Source organism: Borostomias antarcticus (assembly GCF_949987555.1).
Source record: "Borostomias antarcticus genome assembly, chromosome: 13".
In the NCBI taxonomy this organism is placed as follows: Eukaryota; Metazoa; Chordata; class Actinopteri; order Stomiiformes; family Stomiidae; genus Borostomias; species Borostomias antarcticus.
Window position 1 is genome coordinate 20501704 of NC_140246.1, and position 16032 is coordinate 20517735.

The 16032-nt window shown below is 43.1% G+C and overlaps 1 protein-coding gene across 1 annotated transcript in view; it reads right to left on the bottom strand.

Moving 5' to 3' along the window:
* Positions 1 to 14844, bottom strand: part of pparaa (peroxisome proliferator-activated receptor alpha a) — a gene marked incomplete at both ends in the record, with an annotated part of 21265 nt that extends 6421 nt beyond the window's left edge. Inside the window, one exon of the mRNA XM_084448044.1 lies at positions 14578 to 14844. Within this exon, the coding sequence (XP_084304170.1) occupies positions 14578 to 14844 (267 nt within the window). The remainder of the gene's footprint in view (positions 1 to 14577) is intronic.
* Positions 14845 to 16032: the final 1188 nt, after the last annotated feature.

Here is a 16032-nt window from a genome sequence, read left to right on the forward strand (position 1 = left end):
ATAGAGTAGAGATAGTGTCTAACATAGAGCAGAGACAGTGTCTAACAGAGCAGAGATAGTCTAACAGAGCAGAGATAGTGTCTAACAGAGTAGAGATAGTGTCTAAGATAGAGTAGAGATAGTGTCTAACATAGAGTAGAGATAGCGTCTAACATAGAGCAGAGATATTGTCTAACAGAGCAGAGATAGTGTCTAACAGAGTAAAGATAGTGTCTAACAGAGCAGAGATAGTGTCTAACAGAGCAGAGATAGTGTCTAAAAGAGTAGAGATAGTGTCTAACATAGAGCAGAGATAGTGTCTAACAGAGTAGAGATAGTGTCTAACAGAGTAGAGATAGTGTCTAACATAGAGCAGATAGTGTCTAACAGAGTAGAGATAGTGTCTAACATAGAGCGGAGATAGTATCTAACAGAGCAGAGATAGGGTCTAACATAGAGCAGAGATAGTGTTTAACAGAGTAGAGATAGTGTCTAACATAGAGCAGAGATAGTGTTTAACAGAGCAGAGATAGTGTCTAACAGAGTAGAGATAGTCTCTAACATAGAGCAGAGATAGTGTTTAACAGAGCAGAGATAGTGTCTGACAGAGCAGAGATAGTGTCTAACAGAGAAGAGATAGTCTCTAACATAGAGCAGAGATAGTGTTTAACAGAGCAGAGATAGTGTCTGACAGAGCAGAGATAGTGTCTAACAGAGCAGAGATAGTGTCTAACAGAGCAGATATAGTGTCTAACATAGAGCAGAGATAGTGTCTAACATAGAGCAGAGATAGTGTCTAACAGAGCAGAGATATTGTCTAACAGAGTAGAGATAGTGTCTAACAGAGCAGAGATAGTGTATAACAGAGTAGAGATATTGTCTAATAGAGTAGAGATAGTGTCTAACATAGAGCAGAGATAGTATCTAATAGAGCAGAGATAGGGTCTAACAGAGCAGAGATAGTGTCTAACAGAGGAGAGATAGTGTCTAACATAGAGCAGAGATAGTGTCTAACAGAGTAGAGATAGTGTATAACAGAGTAGAGATAGTGTCTAACATAGAGCAGAGATAGTGTTTAACAGAGCAGAGATAGTGTCTAACAGAGTAGAGATAGTGTCTAACAGAGAAGATATAGTGTCTAACATAGAGCAGAGATAGTGTCTAATATAGAGTAGAGATAGCATCTAACAGAGTAGAGATAGTCTCTAACATAGAGCAGAGATAGTGTTTAACAGAGCAGAGATAGTGTCTGACAGAGCAGAGATAGTGTCTAACAGAGTAGAGATAGTGTCTAACAGAGCAGATATAGTGTCTAACATAGAGCAGAGATAGTGTCTTACAGAGTAGAGATAGTGTCTAACAGAGTAGAGATAGTGTCTAACATAAAGCAGAGATAGTGTCTAATAGAGCAGAGATAGTGTCTAACATAGAGTAGAGATAGTGTCTAACAGAGTAGAGATAGTGTCTAACATAGAGCAGAGATAGTGCTTACAGAGCAGAGATAGTGTCTAACAGAGCAGAGATAGTGTCTAACAGAGTAGATATAGTGTCTAACAGAGCAGAGATAGTGTCTAACAGAGCAGAGATAGTGTCTAACAGAGCAGAGATAGTGTCTAACATAGAGCAGACATAGTGTCTAACAGAGCAGATATAGTGTCTAACAGAGCAGAGATAGTGTCTAACAGAGTAGAGATAGTGTCTAACAGAGTAGAGATAGTCTTACATAGAGCAGAGACAGTGTCTTACAGAATAGAGATAGTGTCTAACAGTGTACAGATAGTGTCATACAGAGTAGAGATAGTGTTTAACAGAGTAGAGATAGTGTCTAACATAAAGCAGAGATAGTGTCTAACAGAGTAGAGATAGTGTCTAACAGAGCAGAGATAGTGTCTAACAGAGTAGAGATAGTGTCTAACATAGAGTAGAGATAGTGTCTAACAGAGTAGAGATAGTGTCTAACATAGAGCAGAGATAGTGTTTAACAGAGCAGAGAAAGTGTCTGACAGAGCAGAGATAGTGTCTAACAGAGTAGAGATAGTCTCTAACATAGAGCAGAGATAGTGTTTAACAGAGCAGAGATAGTGTCTGACAGAGCAGAGATAGTGTCTAACAGAGCAGAGATAGTGTCTAACAGAGCAGATATAGTGTCTAACATAGAGCAGAGATAGTGTCTAACATAGAGCAGAGATAGTGTCTAACAGAGCAGAGATATTGTCTAACAGAGTAGAGATAGTGTCTAACAGAGCAGAGATAGTGTATAACAGAGTAGAGATATTGTCTAATAGAGTAGAGATAGTGTCTAACATAGAGCAGAGATAGTATCTAATAGAGCAGAGATAGGGTCTAACAGAGCAGAGATAGTGTCTAACAGAGGAGAGATAGTGTCTAACATAGAGCAGAGATAGTGTTTAACAGAGCAGAGATAGTGTCTAACAGAGTAGAGATAGTCTCTAACATAGAGCAGAGATAGTGTCTAACAGAGTAGAGATAGTGTATAACAGAGTAGAGATAGTGTCTAACATAGAGCAGAGATAGTGTTTAACAGAGCAGAGATAGTGTCTAACAGAGTAGAGATAGTGTCTAACAGAGAAGATATAGTGTCTAACATAGAGCAGAGATAGTGTCTAATATAGAGTAGAGATAGCATCTAACAGAGTAGAGATAGTCTCTAACATAGAGCAGAGATAGTGTTTAACAGAGCAGAGATAGTGTCTGACAGAGCAGAGATAGTGTCTAACAGAGTAGAGATAGTGTCTAACAGAGCAGATATAGTGTCTAACATAGAGCAGAGATAGTGTCTTACAGAGTAGAGATAGTGTCTAACAGAGTAGAGATAGTGTCTAACATAAAGCAGAGATAGTGTCTAATAGAGCAGAGATAGTGTCTAACATAGAGTAGAGATAGTGTCTAACAGAGTAGAGATAGTGTCTAACATAGAGCAGAGATAGTGCTTACAGAGCAGAGATAGTGTCTAACAGAGCAGAGATAGTGTCTAACAGAGTAGATATAGTGTCTAACAGAGCAGAGATAGTGTCTAACAGAGCAGAGATAGTGTCTAACAGAGCAGAGATAGTGTCTAACATAGAGCAGACATAGTGTCTAACAGAGCAGATATAGTGTCTAACAGAGCAGAGATAGTGTCTAACAGAGTAGAGATAGTGTCTAACAGAGTAGAGATAGTCTTACATAGAGCAGAGACAGTGTCTTACAGAATAGAGATAGTGTCTAACAGTGTACAGATAGTGTCATACAGAGTAGAGATAGTGTTTAACAGAGTAGAGATAGTGTCTAACATAAAGCAGAGATAGTGTCTAACAGAGTAGAGATAGTGTCTAACAGAGCAGAGATAGTGTCTAACAGAGTAGAGATAGTGTCTAACATAGAGTAGAGATAGTGTCTAACAGAGTAGAGATAGTGTCTAACATAGAGCAGAGATAGTGTTTAACAGAGCAGAGAAAGTGTCTGACAGAGCAGAGATAGTGTCTAACAGAGTAGAGATAGTCTCTAACATAGAGCAGAGATAGTGTTTAACAGAGCAGAGATAGTGTCTGACAGAGCAGAGATAGTGTCTAACAGAGCAGAGATAGTGTCTAACAGAGCAGATATAGTGTCTAACATAGAGCAGAGATAGTGTCTAACATAGAGCAGAGATAGTGTCTAACAGAGCAGAGATATTGTCTAACAGAGTAGAGATAGTGTCTAACAGAGCAGAGATAGTGTATAACAGAGTAGAGATATTGTCTAATAGAGTAGAGATAGTGTCTAACATAGAGCAGAGATAGTATCTAATAGAGCAGAGATAGGGTCTAACAGAGCAGAGATAGTGTCTAACAGAGGAGAGATAGTGTCTAACATAGAGCAGAGATAGTGTCTAACAGAGTAGAGATAGTGTATAACAGAGTAGAGATAGTGTCTAACATAGAGCGGAGATAGTATCTAACAGAGCAGAGATAGGGTGTAACATAGAGCAGAGATAGTTTCTAACAGAGTAGAGATAGTGTCTAACATAGAGCAGAGATAGTGTTTAACAGAGCAGAGATAGTGTCTAACAGAGTAGAGATAGTGTCTAACAGAGAAGATATAGTGTCTAACATAGAGCAGAGATAGTGTCTAATATAGAGTAGAGATAGCGTCTAACAGAGTAGAGATAGTCTCTAACATAGAGCAGAGATAGTGTTTAACAGAGCAGAGATAGTGTCTGACAGAGCAGAGATAGTGTCTAACAGAGTAGAGATAGTGTCTAACAGAGCAGATATAGTGTCGAACATAGAGCAGAGATAGTGTCTTACAGAGTAGAGATAGTGTCTAACAGAGTAGAGATAGTGTCTAACATAAAGCAGAGATAGTGTCTAATAGAGCAGAGATAGTGTCTAACATAGAGTAGAGATAGTGTCTAACAGAGTAGAGATAGTGTCTAACATAGAGCAGAGATAGTGCTTACAGAGCAGAGATAGTGTCTAACAGAGCAGAGATAGTGTCTAACAGAGTAGATATAGTGTCTAACAGAGCAGAGATAGTGTCTAACAGAGCAGAGATAGTGTCTAACAGAGCAGAGATAGTGTCTAACATAGAGCAGACATAGTGTCTAACAGAGCAGATATAGTGTCTAACAGAGCAGAGATAGTGTCTAACAGAGTAGAGATAGTGTCTAACAGAGTAGAGATAGTGTCTTACATAGAGCAGAGACAGTGTCTTACAGAATAGAGATAGTGTCTAACAGTGTACAGATAGTGTCTTACAGAGTAGAGATAGTGTTTAACAGAGTAGAGATAGTGTCTAACATAAAGCAGAGATAGTGTCTAACAGAGTAGAGATAGTGTCTAACAGAGCAGAGATAGTGTCTAACAGAGTAGAGATAGTGTCTAACATAGAGTAGAGATAGTGTCTAACATAGAGCAGAGATAGTGTCTAACAGAGCAGAGATAGTGTCTAACATAGAGCAGAGATAGTGTCTAACAGAGGAGAGATAGTGTCTAACATAGAGCAGAGATAGTGTCTAACAGAGTAGAGATAGTGTATAACAGAGTAGAGATAGTGTCTAACATAGAGCGGAGATAGTATCTAACAGAGCAGAGATAGGGTGTAACATAGAGCAGAGATAGTTTCTAACAGAGTAGAGATAGTGTCTAACATAGAGCAGAGATAGTGTTTAACAGAGCAGAGATAGTGTCTAACAGAGTAGAGATAGTGTCTAACAGAGAAGATATAGTGTCTAACATAGAGCAGAGATAGTGTCTAATATAGAGTAGAGATAGCGTCTAACAGAGTAGAGATAGTCTCTAACATAGAGCAGAGATAGTGTTTAACAGAGCAGAGATAGTGTCTGACAGAGCAGAGATAGTGTCTAACAGAGTAGAGATAGTGTCTAACAGAGCAGATATAGTGTCTAACATAGAGCAGAGATAGTGTCTTACAGAGTAGAGATAGTGTCTAACAGAGTAGAGATAGTGTCTAACATAAAGCAGAGATAGTGTCTAATAGAGCAGAGATAGTGTCTAACATAGAGTAGAGATAGTGTCTAACAGAGTAGAGATAGTGTCTAACATAGAGCAGAGATAGTGCTTACAGAGCAGAGATAGTGTCTAACAGAGCAGAGATAGTGTCTAACAGAGTAGATATAGTGTCTAACAGAGCAGAGATAGTGTCTAACAGAGCAGAGATAGTGTCTAACAGAGCAGAGATAGTGTCTAACATAGAGCAGACTTAGGGGCGAATTCACTAAAGCAAATTGCGCCCGCTAATTGCACCATAATATTGCGCGTCAGTTGCGCCCGCTATGTGCTCCGTTTTAAAAACCTATTCACTAAAGACATTGCGCTAATAATATCCCAGCGCAAACACGCCCATTCGGTGTTTGCGGCTGAGTGCAATTTGCTGCTGATATAGGAAATGACTATAAATACTGCGCATACAGCGCATACAACTCGTATGCATATCATTGGACGATGGCAGACAGAAAAAGAAAGATACGATTTTCAGACAGCGAACTTGAAGGCCTCACGGACGAGGTTCAAAAACATGTCTCACAGCTTTCGGCAAAAAAATATCACGACTGCAGCAAAAAATCATATTTGGGGTTTAATTTCCCAATCAGTCAGTGCCATTTGTGTGTGTAAACGCGGAAGACTGCAAACGGAGGTGGAATGATTTAAAAAGACGAACAAAGGAAAAATTGTAATTTTATGTTATGCAAGTTGCAGCACGATGATCTGGCATACTTTTGGGGGAGTGTATAACATTGCCCCACCGGTACGATCTAGGCATCTAAACGGCTTTTCAGGATTCCAAATGTGCACTCAATCACACCGCGCGTCCTGATGTGAGCCCAGTTGTACGCCGCCTCTCCAACGTTGGAAGGATTACGCACGGGAGTCATCATCCATGGCTGAAGATGATACTTGCCGTCACCTATGATACAAAAGCAAAATATTTTCAAGACCATTCAAATAAAAAAAATATTGTGTAGGCTATGTTTTTATTTATTTATTTATACCTATATCGGCCCCCAGCCGTTCAATGAACAGCTATAGGGAATGCGCAGTTTCGCGTATAGACTATTATACGCACAGTTTCGTGCTATGTAGGCTATTATATTCATTGGGGGAGCTTGGACTCGCTGGGGACGGGTGGAGAGACGCATAGTCAACTGAGCCTCCCCAGACGCGACTTCATCCTCCAGTTGGCTGAAGAGCTGCGCGCTCTGGTGTCCAAACAGTTACCGCGGTGGTTCTAGTGTTAAATCAAAAAGTGACCTTCTTCTAAATATTCTCTCACGAACAACATGCCTGGCATTGCGATGCCTTCGCCTCGCAACAATCACTGCTGCCATGATCAGCGGACAGGCTGGCCGCGACACACCCCTTGCGCTTAAATACCACCACGTCTCTGAAAACGGTATTAATTTCACTTTAACTGCGTGAGGCAATTTGCGCCGATGTTTGTGAATTGGGCGGGTTTTGCAATAATGTTCATTTGCATAGAAAGGGGAACATTCTCCGCCCATATTACCTAATTTAAATATGAGCTAATAACACCGGCGCAGAGAAACGCAATGACGAACGCAACGCAGTTAACACCGTATTTCACCCTTTGCGAGGGCTTTGTGAATAGCAAACATAATTTTTGACTTATTTGCACAGGCTTTGCGTCAGGAAAAGCTGCGCAATCCTTTAGTGAATTCGCCCCATAGTGTCTAACAGAGCAGATATAGTGTCTAACAGAGCAGAGATAGTGTCTAACAGAGTAGATATAGTGTCTAACAGAGCAGAGATAGTGTCTAACAGAGCAGAGATAGTGTCTAACAGAGTAGAGATAGTGTCTTACATAGAGCAGAGACAGTGTCTTACAGAATAGAGATAGTGTCTAACAGTGTACAGATAGTGTCTTACAGAGTAGAGATAGTGTTTAACAGAGTAGAGATAGTGTCTAACATAGAGTAGAGATAGTGTCTAACAGAGTAGAGATAGTGTCTAACAGAGTAGAGATAGTGTCTAACATAAAGCAGAGATAGTGTCTAACATAGAGTAGAGATAGTGTCTAACAGAGTAGAGATAGTGTCTAACAGAGCAGAGATAGTGTCCAACAGATTACAGATAGTGTCTAAAATAGAGCAGAGATAGTGTCTTACAGAGCAGACAGTGTCTAACAGAGTAGAGATAGTGTCTAACATAGAGTAGAGATAGTGTCTAACAGAGCAGAGATAGTGTCTAACAGAGCAGAGATAGTGTCTAACAGAGCAGAGACAGTGTCTAACAGAGTAGAGATAGTGTCTAACATAGAGTAGAGATAGTGTCTAACAGAGCAGAGATAGTGTCTAACAGAGCAGAGGTAGTGTCTAACAGAGCAGAGGTAGTGTCTAACCCCTTGGCTCCGCTGGTTCTTTCAGCATCAGCATCAGCGTCAATCATCACTCTCTAAGGAAATAAATCCATTGGAATTGTCCCCCACCCGGCAACAGCCGAAGGGAGGGGACATTCGTTTGGCCGGTGTCACGTCGTGAGTAAGTGAGTGAGTGAGTGAGTCCAGAACCCACCACAAAAGGGGTGCCTTTCCAATGCATTTTTCCATTGACAAGTACATTTAGATGTTTACACCAAAAACTATGCTTGGTGACTCAGTATAGTCTCACACAAGTTTACTCGGGAAACCATGTACTTTCTACATCCGCAGAGAGTAGAGCTTGAGGTGTTTAGTAGAGCTAGATATGTCTGTATTTCAACATTCATTATAGGACTTTAGACTATACAGGTGCATGGACTTGTTTGCCCACTAGATGGAGACGTTATTGTACTATTGTACTCTTATTCACTCTACCATGGTTTGTAGAGAGCTTACTTTGGTCAATCATTGATACACATGATGTGACATTACTAGCGCTAGATATGTCTGTATTTCAACATTCATCATAGGACTTTTGACCATACAGGTGCATGGACCTGTTTAACAACTAGTGAATGTTGCGTCCAAGGGTCATGCCTCTTGATTCCAGATTGCTGGCATGCTACATAAAATCACACATTATACTGTCTTTCTTTGGTTCATTATAAACAGACAAAGCCAGAAAATTGAGGGGTCTACTATAAGGCAATATAGTGGGATCTCTGTATAAAAACACCTAATGAGAAGCAGGGGGCTTGATACCACAAGGGAACATGCATAATGGGTGGGGGACAACATGTTTACATGTTTACGTTAGAGAATCGCTGAGGTTTATTTCTTGATTTTTGACGGAAACTGACGGCTGACACTGACGGACGCGGTGGAGCCAAGGCCTAATAGAGCAGAGATAGTCTAACAGAGCAGAGATAGTGTCTAACAGAGCAGAGATAGTGTCTAACATAGAGCAGAGATAGTCTAACAGAGCAGACATAGCGTCTAACATAGAGCAGAGATAGTCTAACAGAGCAGATATAGTGTCTAACAGAGCAGACATAGCGTCTAACATAGAGCAGAGATAGTCTAACAAAGCAGATATAGTGTCTAACATAGAGCAGAGATAGTCTAACAAAGCAGATATAGTGTCTAACATAGAGTAGAAATAGTCTAACAGAGCAGAGATAGTCTAACAGAGCAGAGATAGTGTCTAACAGAGCAGAGATAGTCTAACAGAGCAGAGATAATCAGACAGAGCAGAGATAGTGTCTAACAGAGCAGAGATAGTCTACCAGAGCAGAGATACAGTAGTGTCTAACACAGCAAATCAAATCAAACTTCATTTGTACAGCGCATTTCACACACAGAGACAAAACAATGTGCTTTACAGAGAGCAATGGGGGATGGACAAAGATCCCACCCCTACATTTTCCAGAGGGAAGCAAAACAACAGCTCACCCAGAGGACCAAAATAGGTGAGCTGTAAAAATTCTTCCCACTCCTCTCTCAACGAGACGATCGAGCAGACTCCTGGAAAAGGTTTAAATCAATTGGCTAGGAACATTTACAGAGCACTAAACATGGGCTAAATACATCATAATAAGAGACATCACTACCAGTAGAGTAGATAAATAGTTACAGAGATGTTCCCTACATGGGAGGCCATTATGTGTTAGCTGTCCATAATAGGATATTTAAGTATATCTCATAATAAGGCACAGTAAGCACTTAGCAGACAGGCTCCTATGGAATGTAGAGTAAACTAGGAATAGCTGCTAAGCAGAAGTGGGGAAACAAAATGCAGAGAGCCAAGAAAGGGGGGGGGGGGTGACTGGATAGGGACAGCTGGCGACACATAGTGGGCTGGAGCTGGACACGAGGATGGTAGGGGGCCTCTCTGGGAGCCAGGGGGACCTTAGGAGGGCCTTGACCAGGAATAGGTGGGAGGAGAGGACGTTCTGGGACCTGGGTGTAGTACAAGAGGGAGAGACACTAGGGAGGAGAGAGGAAGACGGGGTTAGTAGCTGCACTGGGTCTTTACAGCAGTCAGGGGGATGTCTACCAGACACAGGGTGGCCTGCAGGAGACGGGGGCATTCACAGGACCAAGTTAGAATGTAAGAGGGAGAGGCACTAGGAAGGAAAAGGGCAGACAGGGTTAGTAGCATGCAGAGCCACATAAGCAACACACATTTTAATATATCAAAGCAAACTTTATTTGTAAAGCGCATTTCATACACAGAGGCAACACAATGTAATATAAACAACGTGCCATGGGATACACACAGCATCAGACTCATGCAGTAGTGTCTACTTCCTCATCGGCCAGTCCCTAGACAACACACATCTTAATATACACACAGTGCATCGGAAATACACTCTCATAGATTTACACTATCATGTTCACTGTCATACACATACAGCATCATCTAGTTTCTCATCGACCAATCAAGGCCAGTCGCTAAGAAACACACATCTAGTTATACATACAGTGCATAAAAGGATACACCAATGATGTACATGCAGGATTCACTAGCAGGCTGGATGCTGCCTCTCCGTGTCTCTTGGTCCTGGCTAGTGATTGTAGGTGAGACTGAATAGGTAAGTCTTAATATCTCACTTAAAAATATCTACAGTGTCAGCCCCTCTTAGGTTCCCTGGCAAGGTGTTCCAGGGGTTGGGGGCATAGAAACTGAAAGCTGCCTCTCCGTGTCTCTTGGTCCTGGCTTTTGTAACTGTTAGGAGTTCAGTACCTGAGGACCTGAGTGGTCTGTTGGGCATGTACCTGACAAGCCTGCTGAAATGTATTCAGGTGCGCAACTGTGGAGAGATTTATAGACTAATAAAAGTATTTTGAAGTCTATTCTAGAATTGACAGACTGAGTGTGATGGAAGACTGGTGTGATGAGTGCCCTCCGTCTAGTCTTAGTGAGGACTTGTGTTGCAGCATTCTGTATCATTTGGAGTTTAGAAATTGCTTTCTTTGGTAGATGTCCTGGTAATATTCTTGATGTTGTCATGGAATTTTACACCTAGTCTCAAGACTATTCAGAGATTCTTTTATTTTCTTTAAAACCTATTCATCCAGTCCCCTGCCTTTTGCTATTGTAAACACCTTAAACCTTTGTCCTCTCACTTCTCTTGTAATACATCACCTCCCCCAAATATTCACATAGCTGTGCTAACATACAAAATGGCTTCCAGAAGGCCATCTGTCTACAACAGAATAACCATCCTTTGTCCCCAATTGCCGCCCTTTTTCTCATGTCACATGTCTGTACTCTTGGCCACGCCTGCCATTTCATATGACGTACAATAGATTAGCCAATCACATCCTGGAAGCACTATACCTGTGTTTTGCTTGAATAAAAGTGAGCCCAAGAGGCTGAAGGCTTCACTTCGCTGAATAAACCACCCTTGTTGCGTTTTTCAGGAAGTCCTTGCGCTCGTATGCTTTTCACAATAAACCAGACTTAACCTTTTGAACGAATCTTGGTAAATCCTTTTGACTAGATCAGTTATTTTACTATTACAATGTGGGTTTCGAAATTAAGATCTGAGTCAAGTATGACACCTAGGTTTTATAGCCTGGCATTTGGTGTCAATTGTCAGAGTTTTTAAATGTGCAGATAGTTTCTCTTTTTCAGATTTTTCACCAATGATCAGTACTTCTGTTTTGTCTTGGTTTAGCTGGAGGAAATTATGTGACATTCATACATTTATATCCATAATACACTTGACACTGCCAAGGGGCAGCATGTACAGGCTGAAGAGTAGAGGTCTTAGGATGGATCTGTGAGGCACCCCACAGGTCATAGGAATCTTTTCTTTACGTTATGGTCACCGAGGGCAACAAAGAAAAAATGACCAGCTAAATAGGTCCTAAACTAATTTAGGACTGGACAGGAGAGGCCAACCCACTTCTCCAGTCTTTTGATGAGGATCGCATGATCTACAGTATCAGAGGCTGGACTCAGGTCCAGGAGGACGAGAACAGAGAGCTCTTTGGACATTAATAGCACTCTTGAATTATTTTGGTTGATACTGTAGATATCAATTTTGAGAAGTGGTCTTTCCTTGCATTTCTTATTGCCTTATTAAAGGCAGAAAGATGTTCTTTGAGAATATCACGGTGGACCTGCAGCTTGGTCTTTCTCCATATACGCTCAGATCTCTTTGCAGGTTCTCTTTAGTTGATTAATTTCCTCATTCCTCCATGGAGCTTTATGGTTGACTGTAACCCTTTTCAGTTTAATAGGTGCTACAGAATCCAAGGCTGCCCTTACTTTGGTGTTAAAGGTGGTTGCTAAGTGTTCAATATTACATGAGGGCCCCACTTCTGGAGTTGATCAACTGTGTTCATTATTTCTCTAAAACTATCAGCTACTGCAGAGGTAAGATAACGTTTCTTGACAATGCGTTCAGTACTACTTTTGACTTTAGGAACCAATGCAGTGAAGAAGATACAGAAATGGTCGGAGAGAGCGAGGTCACTGATAGAGGAGACAGCAATAGTCAGGCCCTTAGTAATCAGTAGATCAAGGGTGTGGCCGCGGTTGTGGGTTGGGTTGGTGGTTGTTGGGTAAAATCCATGGAGTTCAGGAGGTTGATAAAGTCCCTGGCTTTCGAGTCCGCCTCAGTATCCACGTGTATGTTGAAATCTCCAATGATAACAAGTGCACAGTAAACATGTTGTCCCCCACCCATGATGTATATTCCTTTGTCGCAATGATGGAGTGGAAAGATGGAATATATTAATATGATGCACTACTAATCTATGAGACCCCTAACATGTAAAATAATGAATAATATAATAATAATAATATTAGATTCACCTGATTGTGTCCCTATGGTAATAGGGGTGCGGTGGGAAATAATGCGCTGAATGGCATATTCAGGTGGGCAAAGTTTGTTTATAGAAGTATAAACGTCGCTATGCCAGGTCCCTGTGGGGGGCCGGGAATCCAGGTCTTTGGTGATGGAGCGCTGGTGAGATGGTGCTGGTGTAGCCCAAACTGTGGGTACAGGAGGTTTATGTTGAGCAGTAGGGTGGTTGAGACGGGTCGGACTCCCCCCGTATCAAACCCTGGGCGAGGTCCAGGGCCAGCGTGAGGGACATACGGAGTGGAGCATGCCTGCCTAGGCGCTGGTCCAGGGAGAGGCCAGGACTCATCCAGGTTCCTAGACGAGGGCTGCTGGGTCTGATGGAGAGTGGTGATCCGCTCTTGCAGTTCCATGATCGTCTGGCTAAGCTGGCGACATCCAGAGCAGTCCGAGGAGGAGTGGTGTGCTGCCATCTTGTCCCTTGAAAGTTGTCAACTGGCAGGGGTGGGGGAAGACTGGGAGATACACTGGTGTGATTCGCGAGGGCGGAGGCTTGTAGACGTTGATGATTTTAAAGGCAGCAGCGTCCACGCACAGCCACTCATTCTCCGTGCCAGTCGGGGATTGGTCGTCGAGAGTCCAGTTCAACCTTTGATGGACGAACGTAGCAAGGCCATGCTTCCTGTTTAGGATAGACCCAACTAGAGCGAAAGTTGGGAGAACTATCTTATCTGCTGTTATACAGTGGGTCTCCTGGAGGAGGACGAGGGCCTTGGTGGTGCAGGTCAGTGGGTCTCCTGGAGGAGGACGAGGGCCTTGGTGGTGCAGCCAGGTGCTCGATGACGTCGGTCTTACTGGGGGTGAGCCCTTCGGTGTTCAGCTGCTGAATTCTGGGTTGGGAGCTCCGCCTGTGGCAGCCGAACACCAGCCTGGGTGGTGACCCTCAGTTGGCAGACTTTGCTTCGCATACAGTGGTTAATCGCAGCTACTGACGGGGGGCACCACGAGAAGGTGTCTGCCTCGCCCCACGCCACAAATCTTTTCTGAGCTGTTGTCACCAAGGGCAACGAAAAATGCCTGGCCAGTTAGATAGGTCCTAAACCAATTTAGGACTGGCCCAGAGAGATCCACTTCTCCAATCTTTCGATGAGGATCACATGATCTACAGTATCAAAAGCTGCACTCCGAACCGAAAGCTCTTTGTAGTCAGCATTAGTTCTAAGGTAATTTACAACTTTGACTAATACCGTCTCTGTGCTATGATGGGTGCGAAAACCGGACTGAAATATGTCAGAGGTACAACTTGGAAGTTAGGAAATCAGGAAGCTAGGAAATCATTCATCAGTTTGCAAACAATTTTTTGTTTGTGTCTGTGAGTGTGTGTGCGTGCCTGTGTGCATGTGTGTGTGTGAGTGTGTGTGTGTGTGCACCAAGCAGAATAAAGTTGAGACACAAACAGGGCCTCCGTCATGTCCAACTCCACATGACCCACATGCCTGAGAAACTTTCCACTGGCACCTACGTTCCCCAGAACACCGCTCACGCCTGGAACGGTGTGCCTGTGCTGCCAGGCACGGGTGTGCATTTGTGTATGTGTGTCTCTGTGTGTGTCTGTGTGTGTATGTCTCTGTGTGTGTGTCTGTGTGTGTGTCTGTGTGTTTGTGTGTGTGTGTGTGTGTGTGTGTCTGTGTGTGTATTTGTGTCTCTGTGTGTGTCTGTGTGTGTGTGTCTCTGTGTGTGTGTCTGTGTGTGTGTGTGTCTCTGTGTGTGTCTGTGTGATTTTTTGTGTGTGTGTGTGTGTGTGTGTCTGTGTGTGTCTCTCTCTCTCTCTCTGTGTGTGTGTGTGTGTGTGTGTGTGTGTGTGTGTGTGTGTGTGTGTGTGTGTGTGTGTGTGTGTACCCACCTTGCAGCCCTCGCAGGCGTGTACTCCGTAGTGGAAACCTGAGGCCTGGTCAGAGCACACCCTGCACCCCACTGAGATGGAGGAGGAGGAGGAGGAGGAGATGGAGGAGGAGGGAGAGGGATCCAGGCCTGGGCTCCCTGAATACACCTCTGAGGAAGGACTGGAGGCCGGGGTCAGCGCATCTAACACAACACAACAACAACAACAACAACACTCAAAAATGTAAACATCTTCTGGAAATACAGGCCTGGTCAGATGGTTTGACATTGAAATTGATCATTTTCAGATGGTTCATTGGTGTGTAGCCTAGTTAGTATTTTACACTGAGAGTCTTGTTCTCTGTGGCACATGGTGTGGCCTGGTTGTCTGGAAGTATCCGTTTGTGGCACACATGCAGATTAGGGTACTGGAGAATGTGGGTACTCAGATTAGGGTGCTGGAGAATGTGGGTACTCAGATTAGGGTACTGGAGAATGTGGGTATTCAGATTAGGGATCTGGAGAATGTGGGTATTCAGATTAGGGTACTGGAGAGTGTTGGTACTCAGATTAGGGTACTGGAGAATGTGGGTATTCAGATTAGGGTGCTGGAGAATGTGGGTATTCAGATTAGGGTGCTGGAGAATGTGGGTACTCAGATTAGGTTGCTGCAGAATGTGGGTATTCAGATTAGGGTGCTGGAGAATGTGGGTACTCAGATTAGGGTACTGGAGAATGCGGGTATTCAGATTAAGGTGCTGGAGAATGTGGGTACTCGGATTAGGGTGCTGGAGAATGTGGGTACTCAGATTAGGGTACTGGAGAATGTGGGTATTCAGATTAGGGTGCTGGAGAATGTGGGTACTCAGATTAGGTTGCTGCAGAATGTGGGTATTCAGATTAGGGTGCTGGAGAATGTGGGTACTCAGATTAGGGTACTGGAGAGTGTGGGTACTCAGATTAGGGTACTGGAGAATGTGGGTACTCAGATTAGAGTGCTGCAGAATGTGGGTACTCAGATTAGGGTGCTGGAGAATGTGGGTACTCAGATTAGAGTGCTGCAGAATGTGGGTACTCAGATTAGGGTACTGGAGAATGTGGGTACTCAGATTAGAGTGCTGCAGAATGTGGGTACTCAGATTAGGGTGCTGGAGAATGTGGGTACTCAGATTAGGGTGCTGGATAATCTGAATTTGTTTAAATCATAGAGGACCTTGGCTGTTTTCCAGCAGGAATGTTGAGCTGCACTTCAGCTGTGAAGCAGAGGTGTGTGTGTGTGTGTGTGTGTGTGTGTGCCATCCATGGCCGTACCCACCCAGTGTGAGGGGTCTCTGGGCCGCAGGTGGGGTGCTGCTGTGGTCCTCTGGGAGGCCCAGGGACTCGTGAGATATCAGGCCCAAAGGAGACTTACCATCAACATAACACACACACATTTTATATGAATAAGTATAGTTGTCTAGAGTAAGTGAACTGGCTG